Below are 20,732 nucleotides of genomic sequence, written 5' to 3' on the forward strand. Positions count from 1 at the left end.
GTGGATTTTGAATAGAGGGTACCTCAATAAAAAAACAAAATAAATATCTAAATGTAAGAATACTGTGTCCCATTTGTGTGTAAACTTTGTTGAGAATACCTGTAAGAGAGCAAGGGCAGAATTAAGGAGATTGGTTAGGGACTAATTTAATAACCCAAGTCACTTAGGCTAGAATGCTAGCAGTGTAGGTGATAAGTGACTCATTTTTGGATGTGTTTTGAATTTGTCGATGATTTAGATATGAAGTGTGAGATATAGTGTTGAGGATGACTCCAGTTAATATTCTGAGCAGCTGGAAAGATGGCATTGATATCAACTGAGATGGAGAAGACTTAGGAGGAGTAGGTTCAGGAGTGAGGAAGAGAACTTTAGTTTGAGACATGTTTTAAATTTGAGACACCTATTCAATAGCTAAGTGGAGATGTCGTAGTCCTTTATGAATTAAGGAAAAGTTTTAGGCTATAAGTTTCATTTAATATTTTTTAAATGTCATAAGAATGGATACAAGTGAGACTGGGGGATTCCAAAAACATCAGTGTATTGTTATCATTGTCAGTATCCTGGTTGTGATATTGAACTATAGTTTACAAGATGCTATCATTGGGGGAAACTGAGCAAAGCACACTTGCGATTGATTGCTCTATATTGTTTCTTACAACCATGTGTGAATCTACAGTTGTTCCAAAATGAAAAAGTTCAATTTTAAAAAATTCATGGAAGTATATGAACTCATCAAGGGATAACAGTGGAGATAAAGGGCAAGTTCCACAGATTGATCTCTGAGGAATCTGACAATAAGAAGTTAGGGAGATGAGAAGGAATGTACAGAGGAAACTAAGAAGGTATGGACAGTGATGTGGGAAGAAAATCATGAGTGTGCCAAAGCCCTATTTGTAACTGTAGGTACTAACTTGTTTTAGGGTTCTAGGGATCTGTTTTTCAGTATTGATTATGACTAAGTTTCATAGTTTCTTATGGATTCACATATCTTGATTCCCAATAGCAGAAACAGGAAATCTTGATCTTGAGAAAATTAAATGTCTATCTTACTCTGCATGTGTACTCTTATAAAAAAAAAAACAACCCTCTTGCATTTTTATAAAAGAAGGCAACTGGGTCATTATTTCTCCTATTCTGTACTGTAGAAGTAATACCCATGATTTATACATGGTTTGGGGAAAACTGTTTCTGTGGTCAAAATTCAGGTTAAAATTAAATTCTTAAATGTGGGATTTACCATGTTACATGTGACTTGTGAATATATAAGAGAGTATTTATTCAACCTTGGAATTTTCCCTTTGATACTTACTAATTTCATGACATTAATCTCCATAGAATGGTCTGTGGAATAATGATCTAGATTTATCATTCTGGTTTTTCTAATTGGAAAATGTAAAGTAGTTATATAGTGTTGAATAAGAAAGACTTCTAAACATCTCATTTCATGTTCCTGAGTCATTTATAAGGTGGAGTACATAACTAGTTAGATGCCAGCAAGTACATTTTCACATTTTTAGAAATTTTATTTGGAAATAATGGTTTCTTTATTATGTTTATGAAGTCTAAGAAATATGTAACAGTGCAGTTATGAACTGCCTCTTCTGATTATAACAGCAAGGGATGATTTTTTGTTGAAGAGTATGGTTACCTAATGTGGCTTCACTGAGAAACTTAAGAGTTTCTCATAATTACCTCTATTTTCTCTCTGTAATTCCTTGTACCTCGCTTTTCTTGAGACTGTAAATATTTCCAGTGTTTGTATTATCTATGAAGAAGATTTTTGAAATTTTTTTTCTAATTTTGTTAAGTTTTATTGCCTTCCTCAATGGCATCAGGAGGTCTTTCTTGATGATAAAATTAGGTGATTTGATACCCAGCTCCACATTTAACCCTCTCAGACCTTTAAAGGGATGGGGCAGTGTGGTAGAGTCCAGATTCTGTAATCAATTGCCCAATTAGGAGTTCCTGCCTTGTTGTTTACTAGATGTAGGTGACTTATGCAATGGTTACCTGATCTCTGTACCTCAATTCCTCATTTATAAAACAAAGATTACAAAAGTACCTACTCAGAAGGTCTTGAGGGAATTCAAGGAAATAGTTTACATGTAAAGTACATTGAAAGTGATTAGCCAATTCTGGAGGCTGAGGCAGGAGGATCACAAGTTCAAAGTCAGCCTCCGCATTTTAGCAAGGCCCCAAGCAACTTAGGGAGACCCTGTCTAAAAATAAAAAATAAAAAGGGTTGGTGATGTAGTTCAGTGGTTAAGCACCCTTGGGTTCAGTCCCCTGGTACTGAAAAATAAAATAAAATAAAGATTAGCAATTAGCACATAGAAGCACTACAGAAGTACACATGTTTTAATTTCTGCCTACATTTTATTCAGGTGGAATTACCCTGATCTTCAACTTTCCATTTTTCTTTCTAGGCCTCCTAAACCATTTCCACAAATTATTTCTGTTAAATTTCTTTTCTTAACTAGTATATCTTTCCTTAGAGGTAATTGCTGCATCACATATTAGTCATACTATTAGATTTTTGGTGTCTAAAGCTCAGACATATTTTTAAGGGATTTCTTTGAACACTCCTGGGTTCATTTTAGTCATACCTTTCTTTTATAAATTGTATCAATATTTTCCCCTAAATTACATTACCTTGACTAGAGGTAAAATATCAGCATTTTAGCACTTTGTCTCACTAACTTTGTGGTCAAGTTACCTTACTTCATCTATGAAATGGGTTTAAAAATAATCTTTGAAGATTTATGAGATGCACAATGTGCTTTAAAGATTAAAATTTGTGTATACATTTTATTAAGTCCCTTCTAATTTAAAATATACTAAGAAGAAATAGAAATGGAATTCTGACTTTCCTTAAAGCTGTGAATTCCTCTTATTTTTCAGAATTGCAAGAGAAATACTGGGTTTCATCCTTAGCACCAATAGTGGCTACATTGCTCTTTTCTTAGTAGAATACACTGCACTTTTCATAGTATAATGTAGATAATCCTTTCATAAGTCATTGGCACTGAACACTGATATCCTGCCTTCCATGTACAAGACTCTGTCAGGTGTTGGAAATAAAAACATGAATAAAAGACATGATTGATGCCACCAAGGTAATTATAGAATAAGGGACTCAGAATGGAGATAGAGTCCACACTGGATTCACATCTTCACAGGGTCACATAGTCAGCTGATTTCATAATCATTTATACCATTAACAATGTATATATTGCATAACTGTAATTTTTGTGAAATACTATGCCAGAAAGAATCTGAACCTGTTCTTAACATAAAATATCACTTTATTATCCCACTCAAAACTAAATCGTTAAGTCATTGTTTTTCACATATGCAAGCAATAAGTAAACTCTTCTAGAGGTAAATGGCAACTTTTTTTCCTTTACATTTGAAACTATAGCAAAATTTCTGTTAAAAATATCTATTCACATTGAGTCTTGAACATCAAAGAATAAGGGCTTATATCATTGTTTTTCTGTGAATTTCTGAATTTACATGGAGAAACCATCATCTCTAGTCATAATCCAAGTTATAGAATCTTAAGCATTCAAAATGGTCAAAATGTGTCATATATTTAAGTTATTAGAAGAAGAAATAAAAAATGAACAGCAAACCACTCTGATCTATGAGTTCATTTTGGGCATCTTTCTCTAAACTTTTGAAAAGTGACTGGGGTTGGAGGTATGAGGGAATCTTTTCCCTGGATTCTCTCACAGTCATTAATATCTCAAATCAAATCTTTGGGAACTGGAAGATAGTTTTTTGTTTTTTTTTTTTTAAGTGAATTTTCTACTCATTTGAAGTTGCTAGTCAGTAAATAGGAGCTGTGCATCAAGATATGGTGATTTCTTGGCCAGGTGTGGTGGCCTACACCTGTAATCCCAGTGGTTGGGGATACTGAAACAGGAAGATTAAGAGTTCAGGATCAGTCTCAGCAACTTAATGAGACCCTAAGCAACTTAGCAAGACCCTTTCTAAAAATAAATACTATAAAAGGGCTGGGGATGTGACTCAGTGGTTAAGCACCCCTGGGTTCACTCTCTCGTACCAAAAAAAAAAAAAAAAAAAAAAAAAAGATACAGTGGTTTCTAGTAGTTTGGACTTCTACCCTTGATATCTGGTAAGTAGAAAAGAATGGGAGAAACAGTGAGGTGGAAAGATAAACGAAACTGTCTTATAGTCCATCATTTAGAACAAACCATACCAACTTCTGCCAGTAATTCTGAAGTTACTGCCATTTAAAAAAATTTTTTTAGTCTCCTGGCCTTGAGGGAAGTTTATAAATTATAAATGAAATGTCTAGGACATGATTCAGTTTTGTCAACAAAACCACAGAACACAATAGAACCATACTCTGGCATTAATTCTGCCTACATCGTGGTCTTGGTTTTTTTTTTCTTTACATTTTCACACACACATACTTTGTTTTCCTCGTTTCCTTGTCTGTCTTTGCCTAGTTCTGTCTTCTCTATTTAGAATGATTTTTCTGCTTTCTTCTCTAATTTTAGATGATCAGCTCAAAACCAGGTGTTCAGAAATGGTTAGATCATTTCATATTAGAGCAAATAAGCCTGGTCCTAAGGGGAGTAGACCAGTAATCAAAATAAATATCTGATAAATTGTGTTTGAGAATGGGGTGGAAGCTTGGCAGAAGAATCAAAACAATGGAGATAATTTAGATGGTTGAAGTAGCCTGTGTTGTATACTCTCAAGCAAGTCTTGAACAGGAAGACTGATTCCAGATTCTACCTATTGGCATCAGATCTGCTATTTTGCTGCCAACATTATTCTCCCTCCCCCACACCATCTTACAACCTAGGTTGCTAGCCTGTGAACGTCCTAGTCAAGTCATTGGTCCAGATTGTTAGCCCATGTACCTCCTTGCCAGCCATTGGTTCCTTGTTGTTAGCCAGTGAAATTCCACTACTTAAGAATGTCTTTATCACCATTCATTCTCTCCTTCCTCTCCTTCTCCCTCCTCCTCACTTTCACTTGCTTTCTCTCTTCCTCTCTCTTACTCACTCTCAATCTCACTTTCTCTCTCTCTCTCTCTCTCTCTCTCTCTCTCATTTTCTCTCTCTCTCTCTCATTTTCTCCCCCTCTCTCTCTCACTTGCAGGCAGACACTCTGCCTGTCAGCTTAATAAAATCTCTTGCCTGAGTTCCCCCTTCCGGAGTGGTTCCTGGGTGCTTTCACTACCTATGGAAATAATACTAATAGATAACATTTATTAATCTCATACAATGTGCCCTATAATCTTCCAAGTATTTGGTATTCATTACTCATTTAATTCACAGAGATTTCTGCGATAAACGCTGTTATTGCTGCGAGTTTATGGATGAATGAATCTGAATATTTCCCTCCTTATGGCTCCTCTCCCCACCCTGTGGTATGTTTATAATGAGACTGAAGCCTCAAAAGAACATACTACTGTCACTGAAGCAGAATATTCATTTCATGTGTAGCCTTGTGTTGGTCATGTGACCTGCAGAAAAATACAGAGCCATTTATTTCATTTTAGACTTTACAGAAAAGAGATTTATCATTTAAAAACAAATATATTTAAACAGGTTTCTATAAAGAAGAAAAATTACATATTTGCAGTTTTATCTGCTAATGATATTGAAATTGATCATCAGTTTTTCTGTTCTCTTTGCATTGAACTCTGATGTTTGTTCTAAATACTACACTACATTTTTCTATTAAAAATTGCAACATTTACAGGTAAAAAGTATAATTACCTAAAGGCAGATCATTTGCTCAGAACTTTTGAGCTTAGCAAATTTGACTGTCTTCTCTAAAGCAGTTGAATATCTCAAATGATGACTGTTTCAGCAAGTGTCTTTAATGAATAGAAATTATAGGTATGAAAACTTTTTTCTTTCCCCGAATGTTAATATATCAGTAGTTATGTTAGAACTTATTAACCTTAAATTATGCATCTATAATAAAATTTTAGTTATAAGTTTATGATGATGAAATTTATAGAGTACTTTTCTAATTGATTTTAGAATTGTTTTTCTAAGTGCTTTTATTATTTATCATAAATCGGTCCCTTAAAGAGAATTCTAGTATAGCAAAAGGCACAAAACAAGATTTGGGATCAGAGACTCTAAATGTTAGTTATTTCAGTAACTTACTGTGTTCTCACCTACCAGTTTCTTAACCAGTAAAATGAAGACTTATAAAAATCTCCATCACTAACCTCTATTGCAGAGATAATCAAAGAACTCAGTTTCCCCAATTGAAATACCAGCAATAATAAAACATGCTTAAAGTCTTTTATTTTTAATTGCTGCATAAAACAAACTTACTGTAATAGCCATATGTGAAAATGATTAGCATGGTAATTTTTTTAAGAGTATAAGGTCTTTGATAACGTTTCAACAGTAAACTGAAAAGAAAATAACTGTGTGCACGTGTGTGTGTGTGTGTGTGTGTGTGTGTGTGTGTGTGTGTTGCTGGGGATCAAACCCAAGTCTTCATGCATGCTAGGCAAGCACTGCCCAGCCCTAAAAATCTTTTATATAATATTTTTGGGTGTTTTCTGACCAATTTGTTAAAGTTTTTCAAATTGAATTTAAAATGATGGAACGCGTAGAAATAAAAATTAATTGTAATAGATAAAATTTATTTCAATGCTTCATTAACATACCTATTTTAGACTAACTTTTTTTTTGTTTCTTTTTTTTTATGTATTCTTTTAGTTGTAGATGGACACAATACCTTTATTTATGTGGTGCTGAGGATCGAACCCAGTGCCTCACACATACTAGGCAAGCACTCTACCACTGAACCACTGCCCCAGCCCTAGACTAACTTTTAATGTTTTTTTATTAAAAATGTTATTCTTAAAACAATTATTTCCCCATACACTCCATTAAAACAGTGAAGTTGTATGTATACTTTATATAATCTCCCCTTTATGAATATTGTTTGAGATAATTAATCTTTATGAATATTATTTAGATAATTGAGATTAGTATTTAACCCCAAACATTACTGAAATATGTATATTTGATCAATCTTTTGCTCAAGTTTTATTCATTTTATCTTGTTCAACATATTAATTGTAGCTTATTGTGATACACTACCAATATAATGGTTCTGCCAAAAAAAGGCCATGATCTGTATTGTTCCTAATTTCTTACAATAACTAAAACATAGATAAGTAATTTTATAGTTAATTGTTACTAATATCTAGTAAAGCATTAGCATTTATAGCTGCTTTATCATCATCATCAGTTATTTTGATGGTGCTAGGTATTGAACCCACTGCTTCATGCATGCTAAGCACATTTTCTACAACTGAACTATACTCTTGCCCTTTATAGTCCTAATTTTTAAAATGCACAGGCACTGTGTAAAGAGGAAGAGTCTTTGCCATTGACGAGCTGTGAGAGAATGTTTCAAGAGATTGACATGGATTGACATTTTTGTCCTGTTAGATATCTTCATTTATGTCCATGAAATTCAAGTCAATGCAATTGTTGCTTGTGTTAAATATATTATTTCATATACGCAGTTACTAAGCCTTCATCAAATTATGAATCAGTTAACTCTTGATTAATGGCATTTCAGGTCAGGTTGGCTGACCTACTTATGTGTATTAAAATTGAACTTAGTATATAATATCAACATGTTTTTTATGATGCTTGGTTCACCAAATACTATCTTTTAGTCATCATCAGTTTCTGAAACAAAGATCCTTTAGAAAAGCTAGCTGTTATATCGTTGATTATTTTATAAGGTTTTCTAGATGACATAGACCTTTGTTAATATTGTTAGTAAGTTATAATGAACATTGTTTAGGAGTCAAGAAGTTTATACTGTATAATTAATTTTTGAGTAATGTTTATGGTGGTTTTTAAGAATATATCCTTCAAAATTCTAGATTATTTTTGAGATTTCACTGCATCTAGAGTAACTTAATTGTAATACATACTGAAGTGACATTATCATTGAATTTCACTGTAGAAAAAGTTTCTTACTTTTAAAGTCCTATTATAATAAATATTGATGCATATTTTTGTGTATGTGTGTGTATTTCTAGCTCCTGCTTTTACTTTTGAAGGAGTAATTCTTTGTTTGAAATTGTTTGCTAATGTCTTTGTCTTTTAAATTGTACATAGCAAAGAGAACATTCCTTAAATCTCTTGTGTTTTGAAATAGAAATACATGTCTTTATTCATTTTTAACCATTTAGTAAATCTTTTATTAGCATGCACTTTACTTTTACCTTGAAATATTTATAGAGGTTCAATTTACTTTTATGGTATAAAGTGTACATTTGTTTAGATTTATATTTTAATTACTATAAGCATGTAAAATATTTCTAAGTATAAAATAATGAATATTTATTTTGTTTTCAAGATTAAAAAATGAAGCTCCCATTAAGAAACAAGAATCTGTGTCTAAGGTATAGTTTTGATTTGTTTTATAACTTAATGGTTTATACTTCTGAAAATATTGTTGGTGTGATTTTTTTAAATTTCAATATCCAAATGCATGTCAATAATAATTATTGGCATGTGAAGAAAATATAATTTAAAAATTTTATCAAATATAAAAATACTTAATTTTAAGTAAAATATTAAGGTTTTTTTCATTTTGACAAACACATCATATATTTCATTTGCCTATTATTTAGTTTAACTATTGTGTAGTGGATATAAATTTATGAAGTAAGGATCCTGAACTAGGTAAAATCTCAGTCACTTGGCATACTGGAAAATTAAGAGTTTCAGATGATTTTATATTTTGGGACATTTCCAGTGCTTTTCATTTCTTTATGTAGTTTTCCATTTCTGTCATACTCCTTTTACTTGAAGAACTTCCTTTGATATATCTTATGTTGCTGGCCTGCTGGCAATTAATTCTTCTGAGACTTGTTGTTTAATAAAATCTTTTTCATTTGAAAAGATACATTTTGGTAGGTATAGAATTCCCAGTTTTGTTTTTGTTTTTGTTTTTTCTTTCAAACGGTTTAAAGAATGTTGTTTTCTAGCTTGCATATTTTCTGACAAGATGTCTTTATATAATTATTGTCTTTGTGTACATGTAATATGTCATTTTTGTTTGGTTATCAACCAGTTTGAACTTGAAATGTCTTAAGTCTGTTTTGTTAATTTGCTTTTTTATATGTTTATCTATTTGTGTCTTTAACTGTTTTTTGACGTTTATCCTAATTGGTATTTTCTGAACTATCCCTTATCTACTACTTCTGGAGTTCCAGTTTCACATATGGTAAATCATTTGATGTTAGCCCTGTTCTTAGATGCCTGGTTTATATTTCCATTCCTCAACCCACTCTTTTTTTTTTTCCTTTGTTTTTCAGTTTGGGTACTTTTGTATATTGACATATCTTCAGTTTTACTGATTCATTTTCTAATTGTGCCAGGTATACTGATGAACCCATCAAAGGTATTTTTAACCTCTGTAATGGTGAATATGTTTGTTTTTATTTCTAGCACTTCATTTGATTCTTCTTAGAGTTCTGATCCTTTATTGAAAATCCCATTCTGATCTTGCATATTGTTCCCTTCTTCTATTAAAGCATTTAACATATTAATTGTAGTGATTTAAAAATTTCTGTCTGATAATTCCAGTATCCAGATCATGTCTTCCTCTTTGTGTTCTTACAGATATTTTTCCCCTTGCTTTTCTGGGTGTTGTATCATGTTTGTTGGAAAGGGAGACACTATGTGTAGGACCTGGGTAAAGAGTATGTATATGTGGAAATATGCTAATGTTTATTCTTTAGTGTGGGGTTTGTTTTTGTCTAGGAAGGCATTCACCTGGATTTTGGGTTTCTCCTTGCTATGATTACCTCAAGGCAAGTACCAGATTCAATTCCTATGTTAATTCCTTATGTGGAGGATGTGGAATTTTTTCTCAGTGTCCTTGCTCCATGCTCAGCTTTTGACTTTGCCTTGAGACTGCGTCTCCAGGAGTATCTTTATCTACACTCTTGCATTTCTTCCAGCAGCACTGCTGGTGCTTATTACTTGGTGTTTGCTATCCTGTCTTGGGTGGCAGGGAGTAGGGTAATGTTCTCTTTTGTGATTTGCCTCACTCATAAACTGACTCTAATATATAAATTCATTTATATAAATTAAATATATTTAACTAAATGTATTAGTTAAAAATAAACATTTTCAACTTATACTAATTTTTTTTTCTCTAACAAAGATAGCATCTAAAAAGGCAAGTGGTACAATGTTCAGAAGAAAATACATGGAGAAATTGATCAAAACTACAAGGGCAGTAACTAGTTTGACTAGAAAAACAGTATATTCGCCTGCTAAAAATGATGAAGTCTCTTAACATTGAAACCCTTAGGACAGAATTACCATGAAATTCAGAGTTAAAATTAAGAATTTTCTTAGAATTATAAAAAAGAAAATGAAATGTTAGAAATTTCAAAAGCTAGAGAATATACTAGTTGTTCAAAAAAAAGAAGTTACCCACTGGTGTTGTGGTAGACACCTGTAATCCCAGCAACTCAGGAGGATCACAAATTTGAGACCAGTCTTAACATCTTATCAAGATTCTCAAGCAAATTAGTAAGACTCTTGTCTCAAACTGAAAAATAAAAAGGTTTGGGTATTTAGCTCAATGGTAAAACACCTGAGGGTTCAATTTCCAGTGCCAAAAAGAAAAGACAAAAGATACTTTAGAAGTAAATTTTAATCCTTCATTGTGGCCACTGATTTCATCACAAGTGATTTTAATCGAGTGTGGATCTATCTAAGCACATGATTCAGGTAGAAATCTGTTTCTTAAGCTAGGCAAAGATTTGTAAAAGATTAATCTTTTTAAAAAATGTTCTATTAGTGAATTCATTTATCATAATCTCCTTATTTATACTTCAAACTCCTTGCTTTTATTTTATTTTGCATTCATACTTTCTTTTTTTGGTACCGGGAATTGAACCCAGGGGCACTTAAGCACTTAGCCACATCCCCACCCCCTTTTTGTATTTTATTAGAGACAGGATCTTGTTGAGTTGCCTAGGGCTGAGTTGCTGAGGCTGACTTTGAACTCAGGATCCTCCTGCCTCAGCCTCCCAAGCCTCTGGGATTACAAGCATGCGCCACACTATGTCTGACCCATTCATATTTTTTAGCAATAATGTATCAGTTAAATTTTTGCAGCTCAAACAGTGGTTTCAAGATTGAAAGAACTTAAAATCTGTAATTACAGAAATTTCATGTTTCATTATGATGCTTTTTTTAAATTGAAGATTTTTAAAAATATATTTAAATTGATAATTTGATAGATGATGCCTTATAGAATATGATAAAATATTGTGATTTTAGATATATATTTTATGCAAAAGTAGTTTACCTCTTAAGAGTATCACAAGGAATTATTGAAAGGTTGGTGTAGGACTATTTCTGATTTATTTGAACTTATATAGGTTATATTGTAATATACATAATCATAAAAAGGAATCTGTCTTGTCTAATAAATTCAAAACATGTATAATGCTACTAGCAAATCATGTTAATCTGAAATACTATTGAGAATAAAAGAAGGAAAGTACTTTCCATTCTCTTTTGATCATAAGCCAAATATAATCAATCATGAATAAATGTATCTTATTAGGCATGCTTACATTAAGAATAATGTCATGACAAAAGAAAGTTTTGCTGATTTGATTGACACAAAAGAAATACATAGAAAATTTTCTCCCAATAAAACTTATTAAAAAAAAACCTAGATATTATCTGGCTTCTTAAAATATTAATTAGTTAGAGATGATGTTTGCTAGGTGCAGTGCTGCATGCCTGTAATCTCAATGACTTGGGAGGTTGAGACAGGAGGATCCCGAATTCAAAGCCAGCCTCAGCAACTTAGTGAGGCCCTAAGCAACTCAGCGAGACCCTGACTCAAATAAAATACCAAAAAGGGCTGGAGATGTGGCTCAGTGGTTGAGTGCCCCTGATTTCAACCCCAGTTCCAAAAAAAAAAAAAGAAAAATTAGAGATGATGTTTACATAAAAAATTCTCCTGGACAGGGATATTATAATGGAGCAGATATGATAAGTGTATATATTTAGGGATATTCAAACCAATATTTCCCCCTAAAAGGATTATGCCACATTTGTGCCATTTGTAACTCATAGTCATAATATAACATGAAAAATGCTGCATCCGTTGAAATGTGACCATCTTTTTTAGTACTGCATGAAGTATATGCATGGGGGAGGGGGAGAATCACTGAGCCAGTGGGATGTTCTTGTCAATCTTAAAAGGACTTAAATCATATGATGTTTGATGGTCATTGAGGTAAAATACAATCAAGACACTTAGGACCCAAATTAAAGAAATTTATCAAATATTAAAAGTTATACTATCAAATGGCAGAATACATTATGCTGAAATTGAAAGCATCTTGGTACCAAAGAAAAGCATCTTGATTACAAAACATCATGCAAACTGTCTGTACAGAATGAATGAATCAAATGGAATTATTTGAAGTTCTACAATGAAAATACAATGAGTGTACATAAAGCTGCATGCTTCATGAAAGACCTCTCTTCTTGCTTACAACAAATTATAGAAAGCAATTTTGAAAGTATATTCAGTAAGTATGAAACTTTAGCAAGAGGTGATTATCTTCCCAGCATAAAAAATAAATGAAAAAGTTAAGAAGTTGAAAATACATGAATCAGGCTGGGGATATAGCTCAGTTGGTAGAGTGCCTGCCTCGCAAGCACAAGGTCCTGGGTTCAATCCCCAGCACCACAAAAAAAAAAAAAAAAAAAAAAAAAAAAAAAAAATACATGAATCAATGCATGAGAATATCGGTAATTATGAAGAAAGTATTTATCAAATAGAAATTAAGATCATACATGTTTTGAGAACTTGTTTGAAAGACTTTAGCACAGCTACTTGTATACTCTTGACCAAAGAGCATGCTCTTGGACCAAACCCTCAGCTTCTGGTGGGACACACATGAAATGGTGAGGGAGAAAGAGGACAACACTTAGTCACATCAGCCAAATCAGTCCTGGTCGTCAGTGGGTGACACATATCTCAGCCAAGTTATTTTCACATCCCTGACTTCACATTTGAAATAGACATTAAAAATAAAGTGTTCTTCAGATTTCAAATTTTTAAATGAAAGAAAAGTTGTTTGCTATAAATACATAGATTTATGTAGAATAGCCACTGACTTGACACTTAAATTTCTTGACAGTTTAAATTTCTATCCAAGTTTGATCTGAAATAGTTTAAAGCAATATACAATATACGGTATTAATGATTTATAATATAAAACTGACATTACATTTGGGTCTTCTAAAACTTGACATATTGTGCTTAGTGCAATCTCATACAGATTTTTGAAATGGTATTCAGAACTTTTTAACAGTTGTATCCACAGTTGCATCTTGCAAAAGAAGTTTCAGTAAACTAACAACAAGTTAAACATTTTCAAGATTGTCCATTGGTCAAGAGAAATTGTCAAACATGGCAGTTTGCTTACTTGTTACAAGGTAAAACTTAGATTTTGAAAATATATTATTGATGTGTTTGCTTTCATTAAAGCTAGCAAAGTTAAATGGTAATAAATTCTGATTTGGTTAGAATAGTTAAGCTCATGTTGTAGATTTCAGTTCAGCTATTTTTCAGTTTTTCAGTGTTGTTTGACTAATATTCTGAGAAACAACAGTTAAGAATACCCAAAAACTTGTATTTAGGGACGTGCATTTTTTTCTTCTTCCTGAGGCCCATGTGTGACTTGACAACAGCACTGATCCCAGCACAGTTACAGCACAGTTTTTGAGACTATTGCATATGCTGGGTCAGTAAGTGTACTATGGTTTCCTTTCTATCCCTATACTTCTTACTACCTTTCTGGAGTTAAAAATATGTATACTTTTTTTACTCATTTGTTTAATTTTCTGTTCTAATGCTTTTTTAAAATTACAATTTATCTAATGTTTGAAAATATTTTTTCCAAAATGTTTATACACACACACACACACACACACACACACATATTTTGGGGAGTTCTGGAGATCTCTTCTCTGATCCCTGCTTCAATTTAAAATGGTTGCTCTTTAAGCCTCATGCGTTTTCCTTTGCCAATCTTTGTTATTGTATGTTCTGTTTCCTGAAGCATAAATTCCTCTTTTCTTGGTTTCCTTGTCATTTTATTGGTTCGTGTGTTCTATTAGCTTCCTCAGAAGTAGTGTATCTTTTTTCAGTCTTTGCACATCTAAAAGTATATTTACTTGAATGGTAGTTTGACCGATGTGCAAAGAAAACTATTTTTCTATGCATTCTTTCATTCAGTATTGTTTTTGATAAGTCTGATGCCATTTTTTGTACTTTTTCTTTGTGTTTAGGTTACTTTGCTCTTTTTAGAAACCTTAATGATTATATTTATAGCTGGTGTTTTGAAATTTCATGATATGTTTGCCCATTGCCTTATTTTTCATTCAGTATGGTAGGTGTTTGACAAGCCTGCATTTTGAAGACTTCTGTTTTGAGAAAGTTTTCTTGTGTTCCTTCTTTGTTATTTCATTTTCATGTTCTCTCTCTCTCTCTCTCTCTCTCTCTCTCTCTCTCTCTCTCTCTTCTCTTTACTACACTGGATCAATTGTATCATCTCCTTTCAATGTATATTTTCTTTCTTGCTTACTTACCTATTTTAGTTGCCATATTTGTAATTTTGAAGTGCTCTTTAGTCTTTTATTCTTAGTTCTGTTTTTGGAAGTTGTCTTATTGTTTAACTGGTACAATAACATACCTCTCTGGGAATAGTAAGTATATAGATTATTTTTCTTTTGTTCCTAGCAATGTCTCTCATGTATTCATACCCCTTTCTTTGTTCCTTCTTGTTTAGTTTGATCTTTCTCATGTTAGAGGATGTCTTTAGTGGTGTGTTAATGACTGTCCACACATGATTAAAGAGCCAGGCTGAAAAGTTCATTGAAAACATTGTAGTTTTAGATGGATACAGGGTGCCTTGCATAGCCATGTTGGTGTGCACTGCAGAACTCCAGACAGTACTATTTACATATACCCATTTGTACTATAAAAAATCATCTGTATTTACCATGTTAGAAATTTTAAAAACGGTTATTGATTGATTAATATAACAATAGTAAACCCAGTGTATGTTAATAAATAACAATTTTATTTCTGAAAAATAACTGTTTCCCCCAAACAAAAGAAATGTATATTTTATATTGATACTACACCAGTACTAGACAAGTGAAATTTTTTTTGTTTGTTGCATTGTGGAATTTGACTCTGCATCACTGAATTTTTTTATACTTTGTACATCAAAATCTGTTGGTTTGTTTTACGCTTTGGATTTTTTTAACTATGTGTGTTTTTGTGATATCATGTGTTGGTCTTTTGAAAAATATTGATTCACTGAGTTATTTAGATCCTCCAAATATTGACATGTTATGTTATATAATATCAAGCAATCGCATTCATTAATATTAGTTTTAATCTCATCAGTGGTGGGTGTGAATTTTTCCAAAGTATTAGTTTTTTTTTTTTACTTTTACTATTGGCAACAATATTGTCAGTTATTTCTTTTCCTCCTCCCCTCCCCTCCCACCCCCCTGTGATTGCATCTTTTTTTCAAATTCAAGTTTCATTTTACTATATTTTTGTTCAGTTGTAATTATAGCTGATATTTGAAAGAGATTTAAGGGCAATAGGTATTGATATCACTGGATAACTACTTCTTGAATTTGATCCAGAAATTTTTGATTTACTGAAATTCTTAGGAGTTAATATTTTGATAAATTCTATTTTTTGTTACAGAAATTTCTATTATGAAAATATTCTACTTAAGATTAAAAAATTGTTTTCCAATTTCTTTGTTGTATTCAGTATTTCTTTGTTGTACACTTGTTTCTTTTATCCAGAATGTTCAATCTGACAAAAAATACTTTTAAATTTAATCATGAATGTAAAAGTAAAATATTGTGAATCTTTTCAGGAAATTGCAAGATCTAATATGACTGAAGAAAAAACAGAATCATCAAGTTCTGAAAGGTAAATATAAGGAAAAACTGAATCTCTTATAATTTAAATGCATAAAATAACATGTATACCATGTTATTTCAAAGTTAACTGACAGAGGACTCTGTAGCTTTTTGTACATATTATTGCTTTCAGTAATGACTTTTAATTAAAATAAAGTTTTAAATTGTTATTTCACTAAAAATAATCCAGATCCTTGGTTTTTAAATCTTATTAACGTTCACAGTACATTTGATAAGTTGTTAAATTTTTTAAAAAGTACTTAATAATACTTAAATTACTTAGTAAGTATATGTTAATAAATTTTAGTTATCCCTATTAAATAAAAACAGTTATAGGATGCTAAAGGTTATAAGACTGGGAAAATTTTTGCAAATAAGTAATCTTAAAGTATTTTCAAAAAGCTATAAAGATGTTTCTGTGGTGGGATCTAAACATAAAAGTTTGAAAATTCAGGGATTGAGTTTTTAAGAATTTCAGTGCTTAGGTAGATTTCTATGAAACATAGTCCTTTTTAGCAAAAGAGAATCCCAGCATTCTAATTAGAACTTTATTTAGTATTTTAGATTAAGTATTTTACCCTTTTCTTTATGCCATGTTTTACAGTGGGTTGATTGTTAATCTGTTAAGATTAATTAATTTCTTACCTCAAAAAAGTAAATCACTGAATAAGACCTTATGAAAGTGTATCTTGAGCTTTAGTAGTAAGTTATCTAGCCTTGTCTTCACCTAACATGTTTCCTTGAGTTCTGGAGCAGATTGGGGCAGAAGGCTAACAAAAAATCAATTAGGGAGTTAGGAAAAACAGACTCCCTATATTTAACATTTTCTGTAAATTATAGTTTAATATGACCTGAACAAAGATAAAAATTGTACTAATTTGAAATGAGAGACAAATAATTTTTATATGTAATTGATCAATAAAATCTAAGAAAATGAGCTAAGAATGATTGAAATTAATATTAATAAGGTAGTTTAATGTAAAAAAAATCAGAATCTGATAGACCAATGATTATAAAACATACTGGACAAAAAAGTTGATTCACAGTAGTAACAAAAATGAAAAATGTGCCTAAAACAAAGCAAAAGTTTACTGAGATAACTTGCATGATAGACCATTTGCCAAATTAATTTATAGATTTAAACAGTATTACGTTGAATATTTCAATGAGACTTGGTTTGGAAACAGGCAAACTTAAAATAAGATTTGTAATTTTCTATTTATAAATACCATAATGTATTTTATTATTTCTCCATGTTAGATACTAATTTGTGTGTTCACTATTTTTAGCATGATTTCAATGATCATTGTTGTACAAATGTCTTTTACATTTTAAACTATGAGATTTGTGAAGAGTAGCAGAATATAGGTGATTTGCTCTACTAGATAATAAAGTACATTATTAATCTTTTGTTAAGACAGTGTGGTATTGGCCCAAAACTAGTCTATAAACAGATCAGTAGAGCAGCATAAATTGCAGAAAAATAGTCTTATACATATATTAATTCAATAAATGATAAGTGACTCTTGGAAAATGTTGCTAGGATATTGGCATAATTCACTGGGAAAAAATCTGAGTTCCAGCTAGTTTTAATCTGTACAAATATGCACAGACACAGATATATGTATACATTGTATATATGTATGTGTTTTTTTCAGGCATGTGTTTATTTTTTTAAATTTTTTTAAATTAGGCTAGATATACATTTGTCAATGTATATCTGATTTTGCATAGGGAAAGACATTTTAAGCATAGAATGCAAAAACCATTACAGAAAGAAATATTTTTTCAAATATATTCCTAATGTTAGGTGCTCTGACAGATTAATAACAGCACTTAAATTTTAACTAAAAACAGGCCAAGGTCTTGAACAGATGAAATAATGACTTTAAAATCAGTGGATAGACTCCCTGGATGTCTTTTAAAATATTTCTCCAGAGTTTCTCACAGTCTTGTTTAAGAAAATGGCCTCTTCCTAAATGTAACCTCCCAGCAAAGACTGGAATCTGCATATGTTTTCCTTTTCAGTGAGCAAAGATGCCTTGACTTTTTTTTATTATTATTATTTCTTAGCATATGTCTTTATTTTGATGGTGTTCAAATACATTGTTTTATGAAGAAATAGATAATGAATGATTTTATTTTTTCAGTAAGCAAGATAAAGCTTTTTTAGCTGAAGAAAAAAAATGTGATAGAAATTTATTTGAAGATTCATCAGCAACAAAATGTGAAGAAAATACAACAGTTTCAGATAAAGAAAATAATACCTGTCTTGCAGACAAGGAAACTGACTCAAAGAAAATCTTCAGTTATGATTCAAATATTGGTACAGATAAAATGGAAAAAGAAAAACAAATACAGCACATTTGTCAGGAAATGGAATTGAAGATGGGCCAAAGTTCAGAAAACATAATATCAAGTGATCAGATTAAAGATCACAACTCCAGTGAATCTAGGAGTGTGTTCTTTTCTTCGAAGAATATTAAGGATTTGCGGTTAACATCAGGTGATGTTAGCATTGATCAGTTTTTGAGAAAAAGAGATGAATCGGCATCTGTTAGTTCTGATGTAAGTGAGCAAGGCAGTGTTCATTTGGAACCTTTGACACCATCAGAGGTACTTGAGTATGAAGCCACAGAGATTCTTCAGAAAGGTGGTGATTCTTCTGCCAAGACTGATGAAGTAGTGTCTGATCAAACAAATGACATTCCTGGAGAAAAGAGTCCTAGTACAACAGAGACGACAGTAGACTTGGCAGATGAAAAAGAACAAAGTTGAAATTAGTCATTCTAAATTGTAGCATACCAACAGAAAGAGCATTTGGAACAGTGCGATCAGGTGAGCTCGGTAGTGCTGTGGTGGAGTTCAGAAATAGGAAAATGTGAGGGAGGTCATTTGTATACTTCACTTGTATGTTCAATCTAAGTTATTAAACAAATCAGTTCAACTATAGCATGCATGGTATGGATTTCCAAGTTTTTAAAAACATGAACAGGATTTTAATGAAGGCTAAGTTTGAGATCAAAAGGCTATGTTTTTGAAGAAATGAGACTTGGTTGTAGATATGAATGGATTATGAGAATATTAGTTACATTAATTAAACTTTTCAAACTTTCAGTCCTAAGCTTAAAATCCTTATTATCTGTATAATCTTGTCATTTACTTAAAGAAAGAGATTTGGAAATCATGTACCTTTTCAGAGTAATAGATTTTAAATAATGACTGATTGGCATTGTTAATAAAGGCTTTAAGTATAATGCTGGTAAATGGAGCATGCTCAGAGTGCTAAATTGATCTAATGAGAATTTGGATGAACATAAACTTAATTTTGAATTCAATATAACATTCCAGTCTGTCAGAAGCATGTAAACAGAATATTTGAATCTGTGTACCTCCATAACAAGTGTTAGCCTGCCAGGCTGTAAGCTTACCTTTAATTAAACTTTCAGTGAAAGTGAAATTATTAAAATATAAATTTATATTTGTGCTTTTGGTCAGTATGTAAGCTGTGCAAAAATCCCGATGTACTAGTTGTTTAAAGTAGAAATTCATTGTTGAACTTCTGTAGCTACTATCCTTTTAATATTGTTTTAATATCTTCTTTACAAATAGACCCGTAAAAATGGTCTGGAAGCCAAACCAAAGTATGGTATAATGTAGATACTGTAAAGCAGTAAACTGAAAACATGTCCTGGCATGTATTTAGTCATGTCTAAGTGACATTTTCTTAATTGTAAAATAGAAACTTCAAATGGGACCTAAAGCAATGATAGAGAAAATTGGTTTGGGGAATTTAGCCTAATTTACCCATAAGTTGGCTGCTAAATTGATTTTGCAGTTTTTTGTCATCTAGAACATAATAGATATAGAGATGAATAATATGAAGAACAATAGTTTGCTTTGAAGTACTAATAAACTTATTTAAATGCTACAGTTTTACTTCTTAAAACGTGCTTTGAATTCTTAAATTTTGTTTCACTGAATGTTAAATGTTTTAAGTGGCTATTAAAATTATGTTGTATATAGTAGTTTTTGAGTAAATATTTGCAATAAAAATCTGTCCCTGAATTATTTTATTTTTCAGATCACTGCTTGATTCAGATTCCTTTGGTGCTGTTAGAAATTGTATACTCATCCAAATAATTTATTAGAATTCCATTCTGTATTCTTCAACTGGCATATGATTTATTTATTTATTTAAATAAATTTATTTTAAATTTATTTTAAATTAAAGCACAAGGGATAATACTGCTGATATTTACAGAGAATAGTTGCTTTATAAATCCTTTTACTTAAAGAGAAATGCAGTTTAATATTGTACATTTTAAAATGACTTTAAGAGGCTAAATAGGCATAATATATAATTATTATTTTCTTGACTATTTGAGGAAGAACTGATATTTCATCTTTCCATACCCAAGAAAAGACAGAGAAGCCCATTAACTGTCATCTTTCACCTTTTTGAAACAGAAATCTATAGAAGGGAAAATTTGAAAATAATATAAACCTTAGAGGAGCAGGGAGTAGAAAAAAGTCTATGTAAGAACCACTTCTCAGTTTCATTTAATTTGTTGCCAAGCCTATCATCCTGTGCCCAAAACTCTAGAGTATTATGCCAAATTAAGTCTCTGAGTGACAACAAAAATCCCTTTTGAGATTTGGGTAATTTCTCCCCCCTTCCTCTATATA

At 31.6% G+C, this 20,732-nt stretch overlaps 1 protein-coding gene across 1 annotated transcript in view; it reads left to right on the plus strand.

Moving 5' to 3' along the window:
• The window catches only part of Znf280d (zinc finger protein 280D), a 95,264-nt gene extending 75,193 nt beyond the window's left edge, over nucleotides 1-20,071 (plus strand). The window contains 3 exon segments of the mRNA XM_047539055.1: nucleotides 8,395-8,440; nucleotides 15,998-16,053; nucleotides 18,194-20,071. Coding sequence (XP_047395011.1) covers nucleotides 8,395-8,440; nucleotides 15,998-16,053; nucleotides 18,194-18,821 — 730 coding nt within the window. The 3' untranslated portion in view covers nucleotides 18,822-20,071.
• The last annotated feature ends 661 nt before the right edge of the window (nucleotides 20,072-20,732 follow it).

The sequence above is a fragment of the Sciurus carolinensis genome, chromosome 2, assembly GCF_902686445.1.
Source record: "Sciurus carolinensis chromosome 2, mSciCar1.2, whole genome shotgun sequence".
NCBI classification, from domain to species: domain Eukaryota; kingdom Metazoa; phylum Chordata; class Mammalia; order Rodentia; family Sciuridae; genus Sciurus; species Sciurus carolinensis.